Source organism: Terrapene carolina, unplaced genomic scaffold (assembly GCF_002925995.2).
Source record: "Terrapene carolina triunguis isolate 2854851 unplaced genomic scaffold, T_m_triunguis-2.0 Scaffold495, whole genome shotgun sequence".
NCBI classification, from domain to species: Eukaryota; Metazoa; Chordata; order Testudines; family Emydidae; genus Terrapene; species Terrapene triunguis.
In genome coordinates this window covers 853334-868290 of record NW_020664846.1, presented here as the reverse complement: position 1 = coordinate 868290, position 14957 = coordinate 853334, and the positions used below count along the sequence as shown (strand labels likewise).

The following is a 14957-nucleotide window of genomic DNA, read 5'->3' as shown; positions in this document are numbered from 1 at the left end:
GACACGGGGGGGTCAGCTATGGAAATGACCTTCGGGGGCAGGGCTTCCAACCTGGCGGGTGCAGGGGGTCGGGGAGGGAGGGGCTCCCTCTACCTCATGCTCCAGCTGGACGCCTGGCAGTTAGGGGGCTGCTCCTGGGTAATGTTAAAGGATTCAGATTGCTCCCGGTGAGCATGGTGTCTGTTAGCCCCTCCCCCCGTGATGCAGCCCCACCCCCATGGCCGTACACCACCCAGCCCCCCCCACAATCTGTGCAAGGCATCACCACAGCAGTGCACGGGGGCGTCCTGCCCTGGAGAAGTGACCTGGCTCTGGGCCGGCAATGCTGTCACAATCAGGTGCCATTTTGCTGCCAGGGTACGAAGCTCTGGCACGGAACAGGGCACCCAGGTTTTGTCCAGGAACCAGCGGTGCAGGCCGGGGGCGGGGGTGCATGGCCACAGGTGGCACTAGCCACTTTGGGGCATATTGGTCCCTAAGCGCCACTTGGCCTCTGAAACTCCCGGGTCTCCATTGTCAAAGGCTGGGTAGCTGCTGCCTCCCAGCCTGTGCCAGGGTCCCGTCCCTCCAGCTGCCTTAGCCCTAGTCACTAACGTAGGCCGGGCCACCCAAACCCTCTGCACCGGCTCAGGGCAGGGAACAAGGTGGCCCCAGGTGACAGTGCTAAGGGTCACGTAGGCCCCCAGAGGAGTCTACAGCTGAGCGCAGGGCAAGGAAGTGCAGCCACCTCTGTCTGCCGAACTGCCAGGCCTCCCTGCTGCTGGGCCATGGAAAGGTCACGGCCTTCAGGGTGCAGGTCCCACGGCCGAGCCCACGTCCAGCCACGGAGAAGCTCTGGCTTCTGGTGGAAATTGAGGCCAGAAGGGCAGCACAGGAGGTGGCAGTAGGAGGCTTTATACCAGTTTTGTACCTCCAGGATCCTGGGTTGGCTGCTCAGGCTGCTCAGGCTGCTGGGTGACGGCAGGACCTGCCCCGTTGCCAGACGACCGCAGGACCTGCCTCATTGCCGGGCGACGGCAGGATCTGCCCCATTGCTCGACGACCGCAGGACCTGCCCCATTGCCGGGCAATGGCAGGCTCTGCCCTGTTGCTGGACAACCACAGGACCTGCCCCGTTGCCAGGGCTACTGGATTTTAACACCCCACGTTTCCCCCCCTCCGCTGCTGGTTTACTGCTTTCTGTCATTGCGCTGACAGTACATAGAGACTGGGCAGTTTTACCTTGGGTCAGGTCAGTTTCACTGTCTGGTTCTGCACCCTCATCCTGCCCTTGGGTTTGCAAACACTGCAAGGCTTTGCCTCCCCCCCCCCCCCCCCCCCCACCTGGCCTCAAGTTTCGTTTTTTCAAATGTTTCTGTAAGCAGAGTCAGGATGAGCTCTACCCTGACATCTGGTGGTGAATTATGGTGAGTTGTGGAAAAGAACTTCAGGGGCTGATCTTGTTTGCATAGGCTCACCCACCCCACCTAGCATGAGCCCACAGCAGCCCAAATGTCACTTTGGCTGCTGTGGCATCCCCAGTTTCTCTGTTGTTGGTGCAGGAAGAATAAAGTGTTGTTACCCTGATTCTGTGAATCAAGAACAATGAAACTGTTTTATGAGAGAGGGACTCGCCATCAACTAAGTAGCACTCGCTAGACAAGGGACATGGGTTCCAACCCCCCTGGTGAATTGAAGGAAGGAATTTGTACCTGATGGTATGTCCTCCTCTGAGGGTTTGAAATACTAATTGCAACTTTTCCTTGATCTACTGTGGAATATGAGGGTTAATTATAATTCTGTTAGGAGTTTAGTTACAGGCTGCTGAGCTGAATTCACTTTGGACCAATAGTGCACTAGCACTGAGGCTCCCCTACTACAAGCTGAAATCACTGAGTGCTGTGGGGGGGCCTGAAGGTATGTTGCTGAGCAGCTGGCAGAGTAGAGCAGTTTACAGGATGACTGGAGTGGCTTGCGGGACACCTGGTGGAATGGAGCAGCTGGTGGAGTGGCTTGTGGTGAAGGCTGCAGCAGAACCCCATGGAGAGACAGGGTAGTCAGCCTTGGACCACATAAGGTGCCCCTTAACACTACTGCACACCCCCCACACCCCCAGGCTGAGAAGTAAAACTCTGCAGATAAACTTTTGAACTCTGGGGCGGCACTGACCAGGGACAGAGACTTTGGGGTGATTGGACTTAAGACCCTGAGGGGAAAAGGACACTGCCAAACTTACTTGGGGGGTCTTTTGCTCATGGTTTGTGTTATGAATCCTGTTTGTGGTGTTTCCCCAACATAATGCTGCATTGTTTCCCTCCTTTATTAAAAGGATTTTGTTACACTCAGACTCTGTGCTTGTGAGAGGGGAAGTACTGCCTCCTAGAGGCGCCCGGGGAGTGGTAGGTAATTGTCCCAGGTCACTGGGTGGGGGCTTGAGCCGGTTTTGCATTGCGTTATTGAAACGGAACCCCTAGATACTGAACTCGGCCCTTGTTGCTGCCAGCTCAGACGGGCAGAAGGGCTACATTTCCAATAACTTTTTTTTCCCCAAAAGAAACTCTCCCCCCACCCTCCGAATTAACAAACTGGCTGTGTGCTGTGTCTGCAGCCCAGCCGGAGGTGCTGCATTTCACTGTCCAAATGGCCTGAGATGAAGTGCCTGGAAGCAGGCTGACTTTAACCTCTGCAGTTTGCATTGAGCTGAGGTAGCTGGTTCCTGAGGACGCTGTTCCAATGCACCCTCGTGTGAAAAGTTGGGAGCTTCAAGTTAAGCAGCAAAATAAACGGAGTCTCCGTCCAGTGGTGCTGAGTCCCCGCTGGCTGCAGTGGGAGCTGGGGGTGCTCTGCACGCTTGATAATCAGCCCGTTTTAGGCACCTCACTATGGCTTTAGGAACCGACCTCAAGGCTCCTATGGCTGAACATTTGGGCCAGACGTGCTGACCGGGCTGTGTCTGGAATGAACCGTTCTGGCCTCAGAGCAGGGGCTTGCTGTGGTGATTGGCCCCACATACAGATACCTAAACCAGCCAGGCCACGGAACGCCACGTGGAGGAGTGGGACTTCTACACCAAACAGAGGCGGCAACACACTATTTCCAGGCCAGCTCCTGCCGGCTGGTGTAAATCTGGCGTTACCCCACTGACGTCTATGGTGCTTAGGCCCCCTTCACACCAGCACAACTGAGAGCAGAACAAAGTGATTTTTTTTTTATGCTGTAAGTAAAACCTCCCCAGTCCAAGCTCATGGGAAATGCAATGCCCGCCGCGGAGAGCAGGGTGCCCTGCCAGCTAGAACCAATTCACGAACAACCCCCTCCCCCGGACCCTGTCCAGCTGGGAGGAGGCCTGGCTTTTACTAGGGCCAGGCTGCCCCAGGCCAAAAGGCCATCCGTGGTTGGCAGCATCTGCCCCCTGCCGCAGCACCAGCTGTCACTGTGTGAGCCCCTCGCTCACCCGCCCAGGTGAAGGCCCCTTCTGCGGCAGAGCTCGGCCTTCGGGGGCCAGCAAAGGCTGCTCAAGCCCTTACGCAGAAGATGAGGCCAGCACAGGCTGTGGAGCGTGTGTGCAGGGGGAGGTTTGGGCTGGTGGGGCTGGCCAGGGCTCTGGGGAATGGAGAACACTCTGCTCAGCCCTGCTGCATGGGGTCACAGCCCTCCTTGGCTATTAGCTGGTTATTCTACCCAAAGCCACCAGCCGCACCCTGGGGCTGGGGCTGGAAACCCCACCATACTCCACTTGCCAAGCCAAACAAGCCCCGTTCCAGGGGCCAGTGAGGGCGAGGAACTTTGCAGGGCTGCTCCAGTGGCCCCTGCTGGGCCGGTTCTCCTGTGGCCAGAGCAGTGGCGCAGCGGCTGGGAAGGGCCTGGCTGGGCTAGGGGAACACTGGCTGGGCACCCGGCTCCAAGGGGTCTGAGGCCCTAGGGGCCCTGCGGAGGTGTTGGCTGCCCATGGACCTGCTCAGGAGGCAATTCACTGTCTGGCATTTTCTCCCAGAGGGAGCAGGGAGGAGGCAGATTCCCTGCCCTAGCAGCAGCAGCTCATCCCTGGCTGATGTCCCTCCCCAGGCCTGCTTCGCTGCTAGCCCCACAGCCTGCAATGCCAGGGCCCAGCCCGCACAGGCCATCCCTGGCATGGAAAGAGCTGTGCCTGCAGGGCGTGGGATGGGGAGCCTGGCTGGGCCTCCAGCCGCCTGGCTGGGCCCCCAGGAGCAGGGGGCTGAAGCGGTGGGCGCTTGGGCTCAGAGGAATGACTGTAATGGAACAGCCTCTTCTCGGCGAGGAGAGGGGGCCCTGGGCAGTGACAGGCAGAGCCAGAACAGTCTCTCTGGCCAGCGCAGCAGCACCACACCTATACGTCAGATGGGGAAACTGAGGCACGGGAAGGGGAAGCGATTTGCCTGAGGCTGCACAGTGAGTCAGTGGCTGAGAACCCAGGAGTCCTGACTCACAGTCGGGCACAGGAGCCTGAGAGAGGGTGGGATGTAGTGGTGGACGGGCCAGAGGAACCCAGCAGTGCAGAGCACGGGCTGTCAGCCCAGGGCTGGTTGTGGCCGGTGGCGTGAGTGTCCTGTGGCAGTTTGTCGGCAGTGGTGTAGCCAGGTCGGGCCCAGGAGTTAGAGAGACAAGGTGGGGGAGGGGATCGCTGGGATTGGCCCAGCGTGTGTTGGTGCGAGAGCAGCTTTGGCGCTTACCGGCACAGACGCTGGGCCATTCACGCTGTGCCCGCCCCACCTGGGCTCTCCATGGCAGTTTGGGTTTGGTTTGCCTGTGGGCTTGGTCCCTGTTCCTGGGGGGAAGGGGAGGCGCTGGGCTCCCATGGGAGCAGACCCCTGAGTTGATGGGGCTGGGCAGGTTTGAGCTGGAGGCCAGGCACAGGCGTATCTTCGCCTCCCCACTGGTTTGCAGCCGTTGGGTGGGGTGAGCGGGCGACGTGAGACCAATGGCCAAACCCTCTCCCTGCCGCCCCCAGCAAACGCCCAGCTCCATGCTGCCCCCGGCTACATTCATTGTGTTGCTTTGCATTAAAAAATATCCCTGGCAGAATCCCAGCCCCATCGGCACAGCCGGGCACCAAGCCCCCAGCAGCTGGGGCGGGCAATGGGTCACGCTGGAGACGCACTGAGGCCAGGCCACGTGAATGATGGAAGCCCAGGCAGCCCCTAGATCACGGGGTGGCTGACTCCATTCCAGCCGGCTCCTCGCCTGTCCCCTGCGCTCCTTTGCCCACTGTTAGCTGTGCCACCCAGACTCCGCGCAACAGGAAAGTGAGCGTGTCTGCCCGCGGGCGGCAGGTGGGTGGCGTGCTGTAGTCTGTGGGGCGGTGAGCGGGTACATTCGTTGGTGATCGTACAGTGCGGTGGGGGTGGAAGCTACATTCAGGCAGGGACGGGCGGCAGCCGGCCTGTCAAGGAGACAGAGTGCACTTGGCCAGCTGGGCACAAGGCTGTGGGGTCCACGCAGAGTCTGTGCCATCTGGGTCCCTCCAGTGCAAGGCTGCGTGGCCCCCTCCCGGCCTCGCCAGGTGCAGCCAGGGCCACGCCAGGTGCCAGGCAGCAGCGGAAGACATCACTGATTGTTCACCCTCTCGTCGCATCATTATTTGGGGCTGGTTTGTTTTTTAGGAGATTTCTCCCCTCCCCTGTGGAAGGGCAGGCAGAGAGCCGCCAGAAGGGGGTGGCCGGGCTAGGCCCCTCCCGACCTGCAACACAGAAGCGAGGGGCATGTTAGTGCTGGCACCGGCGTGCGGGAGATGTGGGTGACCCCAGCGCGGTCCAACAGCCAGTGCAGACACAGTGTCAGGGGCTGGTTAGTCCCAAACCAACGGAGTCGCACAGGGCCCGGATGCCTCAATGCTGCTCTCCTACCCAGGCCTGGGGTGCTTGGGCCTCACCTGGGAACCCCAAGACTTGTCTGAGCACTATGGGGGGGGGCATGTCTGGGGCCCACCTGCCGGAGCAATGTGCCAGCTGGGGGGAGGGGGGTGGCACTGGGGGGGCTGGGCAGGCGCTGTGCTCTCGCCCCCACACTGGCTGGGACACTCCTGGCCCCACCGCTGCAGGCCCAGGCTCTGCCACTCCGGGTACAAAGAGCCGGCTGGTGGGGGTGCTGGCTCAATGGCCTCTGCCAGCCAGCCCCGCCCCCGCAACCTGCACACTGTCTCCACTGCCCGGCCCCCAGGGCGCCGGACGGGCCCCAGGCTCTGCCTCTGGCGTGGGCCCAGAACAGGAACCTGCTGCAAACTGGCCAGGGTGGGATTTGAACTGGCCACCTCGCGTCAGAGGCTCCGTGGGCCGTGGCCAGGCCCAAGCCCAGCTGGAGCACACGCGCGTTGAGGCAGGGGCCTGGCCCTGCCCTGGGCCATCCACACGTGCCCGGGGTGCCCTGATGGAACAGCAGCCATCGGGGACACCTAGCACGGGATAGCTCAGGCCTCTAGGCTAGTGACCCTGCTTCGCCACGGGTGGGGCAGTGCCCTGCGGCAACAAGCTTCCCAGGGATGGTGAGTGACGCAGGCACAAAGCCGGGCATGGCCCCAGGGGGCGACGAGATGGACACACAGACAGTGATATGTGGCGGGAGGTTCACATCAGGGGCACGATCCCGCACCCACCCCACCCAGTCCCTGCCCTGGGGTGCCCAAGGAGCAGGCTGCTCTGCTCCCTGCAAACGCTGGGCAGGGCTGGCGTGGGCACCGCGCCGTGTGAATGGGGCGCAGCGTCAGGGGAGCCGACGGAGGGAGAGCATCAGCTGCCAGCCACGGCTTGGGGCAGGGAGCCAGCTGACCGCTGGAGCCGCTGCTAGTGTGGGGTCCAGCCGGGCCTGGCCCCTGGGCAGAGCCCCCAGCAGGATCCCTCCCTGCACAGGGTTCAGGTGCTGCTGGCAGCAAGGGGCCAGGCTGGATGGCCCAACCTCCGCTGCCTGCCCCTGCGCCCCCTGCCTCTCCGGCCCGGCCCAGCCCGAGCGCCCAGGACACACTGGCAATGGAGGGGCTCTCCTGCCATCACCCTCCCGCCGGCCCGAGAGAGCCCCCAGGCCTCCGCCCAGGGAGGGGGACACAGCCCCATGGAGGAGGAGCAGCCGATGGTCATGGCCCGTGCAGCAGGCTCCAGGCAGGCAGGTGCAGCAACCAGCAGGAGGCGACGGTAGCGTCCCAGCAGCCGGGGGCGAGCGAGGGGAGGGGAGGGGATGGTGATGGGTGACAGATGAGTGATGGGGGCTAGCCCAGCCCCGGCTGAGCCGGGTCATACCTTCCTCTCCGGATGTTCCTGGCGAGGCGAGGAGAGAGGACATAGAGAGGGGGACGGTTAGCGAGGCCTCCGGGGGCAGCCCTGCTGGGTGTCTCTGATCCTGCCCGGCTCTGCCCCGACCCCGCCAGGGCCCTGCTCTGGGTGCCAGGGCCCGTGCCAGGAGCCAGCCCCAGGGCTTTGCAGGCTTGGCATGGTGCGCTGGGCTTGGGCTAGCCAGGCAGGGCTCACTTTGGGGGGTGCTGGGGGCTGAAAAGTCTGGCCCTGGTGTTAGGGAAATCTCAGCCCCACCAGGGCGGAGGGGCTGCCCCCTGCCAGTGGGTGCCCCCCCCTTTCTGCCAAGTGTTTTGGGTGCAGCTCTGGGCAGCACCAGTGCGGGACGGGGAGCAGGGCCGCGCTGGGCCAGTGCAGGGGCCTGGCGTGGAGAGGGAAATGCGGGGCAGGTTTTCCCAGGGAGGGGGCATTGCAGGGCTCAGCTCGTGGGCCATGGCGCATTCTCCAGCCCCAGGAGCCTTTCCACTGAGCGCGCCCCCCCCCCCCCTCCGGAAAGCCGTGCTCTCGCTCAGCCCAGCGCTGGTGCCGCCCTGAGCGCCGAGCCTGGACACTGGCTGCTCCCACCCTGCGGCTCCCCCGCGCACAGACCCCCCAGCACCAGGACAGCAGCAGGGCTGGGACCATCAGCCGCGCTCAGCAGACCACACACCAGGAGTGTGGCAGCCAAATAGCAACAGCCGGGAGGGGGGCGGGGGGGGCAGTAGCCCAGCCTGCAGGGCCCCAGGGGCTGGGCCCAAGGCTGCCCAGCGCGAGAGCCACGCCATGCCAAGATCTGGTCCCTGCAGCGCCATCAGGCAGGGCTGGCCCAGGGAGCAGCTCCCTGTCACAGCCCCAGGGCGGGGGCCTCCGGGCCCTGTGCCTCTCACTGCTGCCAGGCCTGGGGCTGGTGTGTGCGTTCAGGGCCCGGGGTTCTCACCACCCCTCCACGCGGGGCAAGGCGGAGCACACCACTCCAGCCACGCGGGCACCACACCGCGGGGCTCCCCCTACACATGCAACTGCCACTGCCCGCAGGCTGGATGCCACCCTCCTTGGGCCGCGAGGGCACAGCCGAGGGGGCACCCCCACCCCAGCGCCCCCTGCCCCACACCGGGGACATTGTGTGTGTGTGCAGGGGGCAAGCTCCTCCCTGGGTTAGTTCTGCCTGTCTCCCTCCTGCCCCAGGGGGCCCAGTGTCCCTCTGCCCCCCTCCCAGCTCCACGCTGCGCCTTCTGCCCCCCCCAGTCTGCTGCCTCCTGGCTGGCAGGGCCCCGGGCAAACCCCCGGCGTGACGGGCATTGCGGCGTGAGAGCAGAGTGCCCCCAGAGCTTGCACTCAGGCTGTGGGAAGCCCTGCGGTACCTCACTCCCCTTCCTGAGCCCAGCTAGGGGGCAACTCCCAGGGGACAGGGCTGGGGATTAGCAGTGTGGGGCGCCCCCTTCATGCCCAGTCCCCTCCCGCCAGAGCACAGGAGCCGTACTGCCCCACAGCTTCCTGCCCACGGCTGGGTCAGACCGGCCAAGCCCATGGAGTGCAAGGGCTGCCCTGGCCTGGGAAATGCCTCCCTCCCGCAGCCTCTGAGCAGGGCAGGGGCTGTGGCCCGGCGCCCAGCCCCGGCCCGGGAGAAGGATGCACTCAGGAAGAGGCACGCGGCGTTCGCTTACTTAAATCCCCAGCCAGTTCCCCCCAGGACAATGGCCGCCACCAGCACGGCGCCCGCAATGGAGCCGATGATGATGTTGGTGCCGCTGGGACCTGCGACAGAGAGAGGGGAGGAGAGCTCCGGTCAGGTGCGGGGCGTGGGCACTGGCTTGGGGAGGGGCATGGGGCAGGCAGGGCACGGCCCGGACTCTGCGGTAGCTTTGCCCCCTGTGGACGCTGAGCCAGGAGCGAGGGGTGCCATGGCGAGCCTGGCACGAGATCAGCTTCTCTGCAATGCCAGGGGCCACTCTAGGAGGGACCCTGGGGAACGGGCACCACAGGGTCCCACCCCCACCTTGAGGGCTCAGCAAACGGACCCCCCAATCCCATCCAAAGCCCTGACGCCCGGCCACCCACCAGAACCCAGCTCTGCTGTTCCTCGGCCTGTCCACGCCACCCTGGCTCCCTGCAGCCAGCAGGGCAGAAGGATTCCACCAGGTGGCTTCAGTCAGCAGGGGGCGCTCTCCTTGCTGCCTGGCCCACACCCTTTGTAAGCCCAGCCATGGCCCTGCGGGCTCTGCAGCGGGGCCTTCCCGCTCCTCCGGGACCCCAGCAATAGCTCGTGGCTCTAGACTCGGGGGCAAGCCACAGCCCCAGGCTCTCCTGTGGAGGCGCCCCTCTAGCTGGGACCCCCAAGCCCGCCCGACAGACCGGGTGGGTGGAGCGGAGTGAGCGACAGGAATTTGGATCTACGGGGAGAGCTGGGTGGGCTGGGGCCAGGGAGCTCCGGAGACAGAGCAGCCCCAGCCTCGACCCACCGGCCCAGCTGTCCTGCGGCACATGGTGCCATGGCTTGCAGGGGAGGGGGACGGCTCCTGGCATGGGTTCGGGGGCTCAGGTGTGTGTGGGGACAAGGGAGCATGGGCGGGGTGGGTTGCCAGGGTGTGGGGGGTTCCTGGGCAGGGGCTGGGGGGGGGGGGTGGAGTGGGATCAGGCTGGGCAGGGAGGGGGGCAGGGATGTGTCACGGCTCTAAGGGAGGGGGACCACGGTTCTGGGCAGGGCTCCACGTCTGGGTTCACACCGCCTGGCCCACGCAGGGAGGCGGGGGCTGGCAGCTGGGGGACACGGACCCTTGTATCTCTCGGTTTCGCCGGTGGGCCTGGGCTCCGGGATGGGGTCGTAGACGCTGCAGTCCTTCCCCGTCCAGTCCGCCTGGCAGATGCACTTGCCCTCGTTGCTGCAGACCTGAGGCAAAGGAACGGGAGGCGGGTGAGCGCTGCAGGGAGTCGAGTCCATCCCCGGCCAGGCCCTGTGCTGGCCCGGGCCATGGGGCCTCCCTGGGGCTGCGATGGGGGCACTCTGGCCTTCGGCAGCTCTGCTCCTCAATGCTGGGGCTCCCCAGGGAACACCCCACAGCCTGAGAGCCCTGAGCATTAGAGCAGTGGGGCTGCAGTCTCTTCCACAGCCCAGGCTCCTGGCGCCCTGGGACGGGGAAACCTCCCACCCGGGTTCCCACCCTGCCCCATGCTAGCCATCCAATCAGTCTAATCCACTGCCATGGGGCGGCGCCAGGAGCAGGCGATTCATGGTGTCCAGGCAGCGCCCCCCTCAGGCAGCGACGTGCATGCACCTCGGAGCGCAGGAGAGGGGGAGGCCAGAGGCCAGGGCTCAGCACAGGAAGGAGACCAGCTGCTCCCTGCGGGGTGGAAATCAGGTACTGGGGGCAGTGAAGGTGGGAGACGCTGGGTGCCCCTGGGCAAGGTGCCACCTCTGTGCTCCCACGTTGTGAGGCCGCCTGCCCCGCAGAGCTTCTCCCTGTGGGCAGAGGGAGGCCTGGCACGTCCCAGCCCCCAGCAAGGACTCACCCCATGGTCAAAGCAGATCATCCCGTCCCAGCTGCTAGGGCAGGCGCTGAAATTGAAGGCTGCTGTGGGAAGGCATTTGTGGTCAAGACACAGCATGCTGGGGCCGCAGGGCGTGCCATCCTCCACGTAGCTCAGGTCCGAGCCGTCCACCAGCTGGACGTGCCCACCTCTGGGGAGGGGAAGAGCAGCTGAGGGAGGGGGCAGGTGACACTGTCCATGCCCCAGGGTGTGGCTAACATGTCCCAAGGCCCCAGCTCCTTGCCCGTGGCCCAATGGGGGAGCAGGCTGGGGACGTATCTGTGTCAATCGTGAACCCCATCCTGCACCACAGCCTCCTGGGAGGATCGGAGCCTCTGCGGTGGAGTTATTGCAGAGCTCGGCAGGGCCAGCAGCGCTGCCTGATGCCACCAGGGCGCTGCCTCCGAACAGCTCTCCGCACCGCAGCAGAAACGGCCCCACTGCCATGCGAGAAGAGCTGCCTGCCCACAGACGCTGGCCAAACCCCGCTTGGCCGGTGGGCCCAGGCCAGGGCGCTGAGCTCAGGCCAGTGCCCGGTTCCCAGCGAGCTGTGAGGGGGAAGCGTCTGTGGGTAGGAGCCTGTTATATGAGTCCAATGAGCAGAGGTCGCCAGCGGGATGTTTCCGTTTCCGGGGAGGTGGATTAACGACAGCGATGGAAGACACCCCCCCCACCCCCCCCGCCAGTGCTGTAGGAAGCCTCTGCACCCTGGCACCGAGCGGGGCGGCTGTAGCGTGCACATACCCTAGTCTGTCTCCTCGCTCTCCGCACACTCGCTCTGAAGGGCGTGATTGAGACCCCAGGGCTCCCAGAGCCAGGGCCCTCGGGGACGTATCGAAGGGACTGGGGCTCTGCACAGCTGAGGCCCTGCTCCGGGGTCTGCCCCTGGGACCGGGAGCTGGCAGTGCCCAGAGCCAGGAGGCTGAGCAGCACGGGGGGCCCAGGATTTGGGTCAGAGTACCACAGAGGAGAACTGCCGGGGAACGCTAGACTCCGGGACAGCTGAACTGACAGGCTACAACGGGATTCTCCCAAAGCCCAGCTCCGCTGCTCCCCTTCCCCCATCCCACAGTGCCCTGGGGTAGGTGCTCCCAGCATGCACTGAGGGGGTCACTTGGAATCAGGGTCATATGGGATGCGCTGAGCCAGGAGAGGGCAACGGAGCCGATCTCACCGTGGCCAGTCCTGCGTCAGGGGCTTCCTGTTGGGACACCCCCCGGCCCTGCCCTGGAGCAGCGATGAGACGCTCCCCAATCCCTCGTCTCACTAGGCCCCCGGGGCTGGGGAGCTGGCCTGGCCCAGGGGGGCCAAGGCGCTGAGTGCCCTGAGCCAAGTCGGGCGGCTGGCCCTGGCCCGGGGCAGCCCCGCCCACCTGCAGTCGACGTATCTGTTCTGGTGGTAGAAGGTCATCGTGGTGATCTCCCCGCTGAGCTCGCCCAGCCGCGGCACGCCCGTGATGTTGCTGCACAGCAGGTAGCCGCACAGGACGTCTCTGCAAGGCAGACACAAAGTGCAGAGGGGTGGGCCCAGGGTACCCACTCCCGCCCCAACCCAGCCCCAGCCCGCCCGGCCCAGCTCAGCCCAGTTGTGGGAGGGAGAGCGGGTGAGGACAAGGAGCACCAGCAATACAACTGGTTTGACAGCTGCCAATCACCGCGTGGCCACGCCCCGCTGCCCTCCCAGGCCTGGTGGCAGGAGAGGGGGTGGCATTCCCTGGGGGGGGTGGTAAGACCCTCCCCCCGGCCCAGAGCAGGTGCCGAGCAGATGGTGGCAGAGCGTGGAGGGGGGGTGGGAGGAGGTGGAGGAAGGCAGCGCTGGGGCTGTGTGCACTGGGGCTGCGGGCAACAGCTGGCATGGACAGAGGATGCTGCGATGCCCACGCCCCTCCCGGCAGACTGGGCCCCAGCACTTACTGTTTGCTGCACTGCACCCAGGCTGGGCCCTCGCGCCCACAGTTCCCTCTCTCGGTCCCTTCCACGTTCAGCTTCTCGTAGCAGAACCTGTCGGCAGCCGCTGGGGTGGGAGGGGAGCAAGGGGGGGGTTACCTGCAGACATGGTCCTGCCCTCCCCCTGTGCCCCAGGCAGGGCGGTGTGGAAGCAGAGGCGTGTGCTCTGGCACACAGGCCGGGCTCAGCCCACCAATGCCAAGCGCCTGCCTGGCAGAGCCCAGCGGGGAGCACGTGGGCCAGGCGTGTCCGTGGGGGATCACGTGGGGGGACCCGGCCGTCACGCTCCTGCTTTACACACACGTCCCTTAGCGGTGGGGCAGGGAGAGTTAGCTGAGTCAGTGCCGGAGCCACGAACAGAACCCAGGAGTCCCAGACCCCAGAACTGCCCGAGGTGCCTTCCTTCAGCCCTGGGCTGTAGCCCGGTTACTGCCCACAGATGTGCAGCATCACAGCTGGTCCCACAATGGCTGCATTCACAGAGCCCCGTGGCTGAGAATGAACAAGCGGACAGCCCTCAAGGGCCATGTGCGGGGCTCAGCCCCAGTGTTACAGGTGCGGCCGGCAGGGCCGTTTCCTTCCCACACACTCCAGTGGCACCCGGGTTTCTGCAGAGCAGGGCAGGCTGTGAGGCACTGGGAGAGGGACTAGCCGTGAGTACGACGGGTGATACGCAGAGCACCAGAGAGCCCGAGCCGGGACCACTGCTCAGCCAGGCAGCGTCTGACCAGCCACAGGCCTGTCCCTGGCTCTTCCACTGGTGTGTGTCACTGCATGGGAGGCAATGGACCGACTGGTGGGAACGGGAGGGCAGCCAGTCCTGTTGGGGTCCATGGGGGCGTAGGCAAGAAGAGAACTAACCCATAGGGATGTCCGGCCTCACTCATTTCAATGGGCCTTGACCCTTAACATCCATAGTGTTTATTGCAAATATCTGGGCCAGGTTCTCCATTGCCCTCACCCCGTGCCACCCGTTACGCTGGTGCCAGGGGTCCTGTTTGAAGCCAGGTGCATCACGCCTCCTCGGCACTGATGCGCTGAAAGTGTGAGGAGGATGGGGGCCATGATGTTTCCTTTGGCAGGTTCCCTTTAACAGGGCTTCCAAGCTGAGGAGAAGCCGGCCGCAGGGGGATCTGCAGTGTGAAATCGCTGGAAGCGAATCGGGGTTTGATGTGGTTTTGCTTGAGAGTAAGCAAAGGGCCCGATTCTCCTCTCACTAACCGTGCGGTGACCTGGACGTGACTCTACTGAAATCTGGGTAGCGAGGCCAGCAGGCAAGGAGGGACACAGGCACCCAGGGAGAGCCTGTAGTCTGTCTGCGGCTGTCGGCAGAGGATTAGAGGGCTGCTCTGGGAGAGAGGCGGCAGTGACGTTGCCGGGGGCAGTGCACCCAGAGCGCCCATGGCAGAGATGGGCTCACAAGGCCTCAGACCCCAGAGCTGCCACCTCGCACTGCGCAGCGCTGCACTTATCGCTTTCTGGGCCTCGCCAATGGGGCCGCTGAGCCCTTGGTCGCTGGCGTTCAGCCTGCTCTGCACCCCTGCCCTGTGCACGCGCTCCCTCATCTCCCTGCAGCTCTGCACCCCCAGGCCAGCTGGAGAGCTCAGCCAGGCACTTACCACGCCCCCAGAGTGCATTGCACTGTCTGTCCCTGGTTTTGCACCTGCCCCCATAGCACCGGCCCTGTGGAGCAGAGAGAGCTGATTTCACACAGCGACACTTGCAGATGGGCACACACGTGTTGACATGCTCCCAGGCCTTGGCATGGGGACTGCAGCCAGACAGCCTGAGGCAGGCATGAAAGAGTTCACTGGAGCAGCAGTGTCCCTGGCCGGCCGGCTGGCTGCCTCAGGGCGTACGTCAGGCTGGGCTGAGTATCGGAGTCACAGGGAGCATGTTTAATGGAGCAGGTGTGCCCGTGTGTGTGCACAAGCAGCAATGTCAGGCAGTCTGTCTGCGGGAGCAGGCATGTCTGCCAGTCCGGGGGAGTGGGCATGGGGCCATGCCAACCAGCCTGTCTGGGGAGTGAGCATGGGGGTGTTGGGCTGTTCCAACCAGCCTGTCTGAGGAGTGGGCATGGGGGTGTGGGGCCGTGCCAACCAGCCTCTCCGGGGAGTGGGCATGGGGGTGTGGGGCTGTGCCAACCAGCCTGTCCAGGGAGTAGACACAAGGGTGTGAGGCCGTGCCAACCAGCCTGTCTGGGAAGTGAGCATGGGGGTGTGGGGCCATG

The 14957-nt window shown here is 64.5% G+C and overlaps 1 protein-coding gene across 1 annotated transcript in view; it reads right to left on the bottom strand.

Moving 5' to 3' along the window:
• Positions 1-7165: 7165 nt before the first annotated feature.
• The window catches only part of ADAM11 (ADAM metallopeptidase domain 11), a 45814-nt gene continuing 38022 nt past the window's right edge, over positions 7166-14957 (bottom strand). The window contains exons 15-21 of the mRNA XM_029913146.1: positions 14347-14410; positions 12695-12794; positions 12154-12273; positions 10764-10932; positions 10029-10143; positions 8921-9011; positions 7166-7244 (exon numbers count right to left, since the gene is read on the bottom strand). Of these exons, the coding sequence (XP_029769006.1) occupies positions 7196-7244; positions 8921-9011; positions 10029-10143; positions 10764-10932; positions 12154-12273; positions 12695-12794; positions 14347-14410 (708 nt within the window). The 3' untranslated portion in view covers positions 7166-7195. The remainder of the gene's footprint in view (positions 7245-8920; positions 9012-10028; positions 10144-10763; positions 10933-12153; positions 12274-12694; positions 12795-14346; positions 14411-14957) is intronic.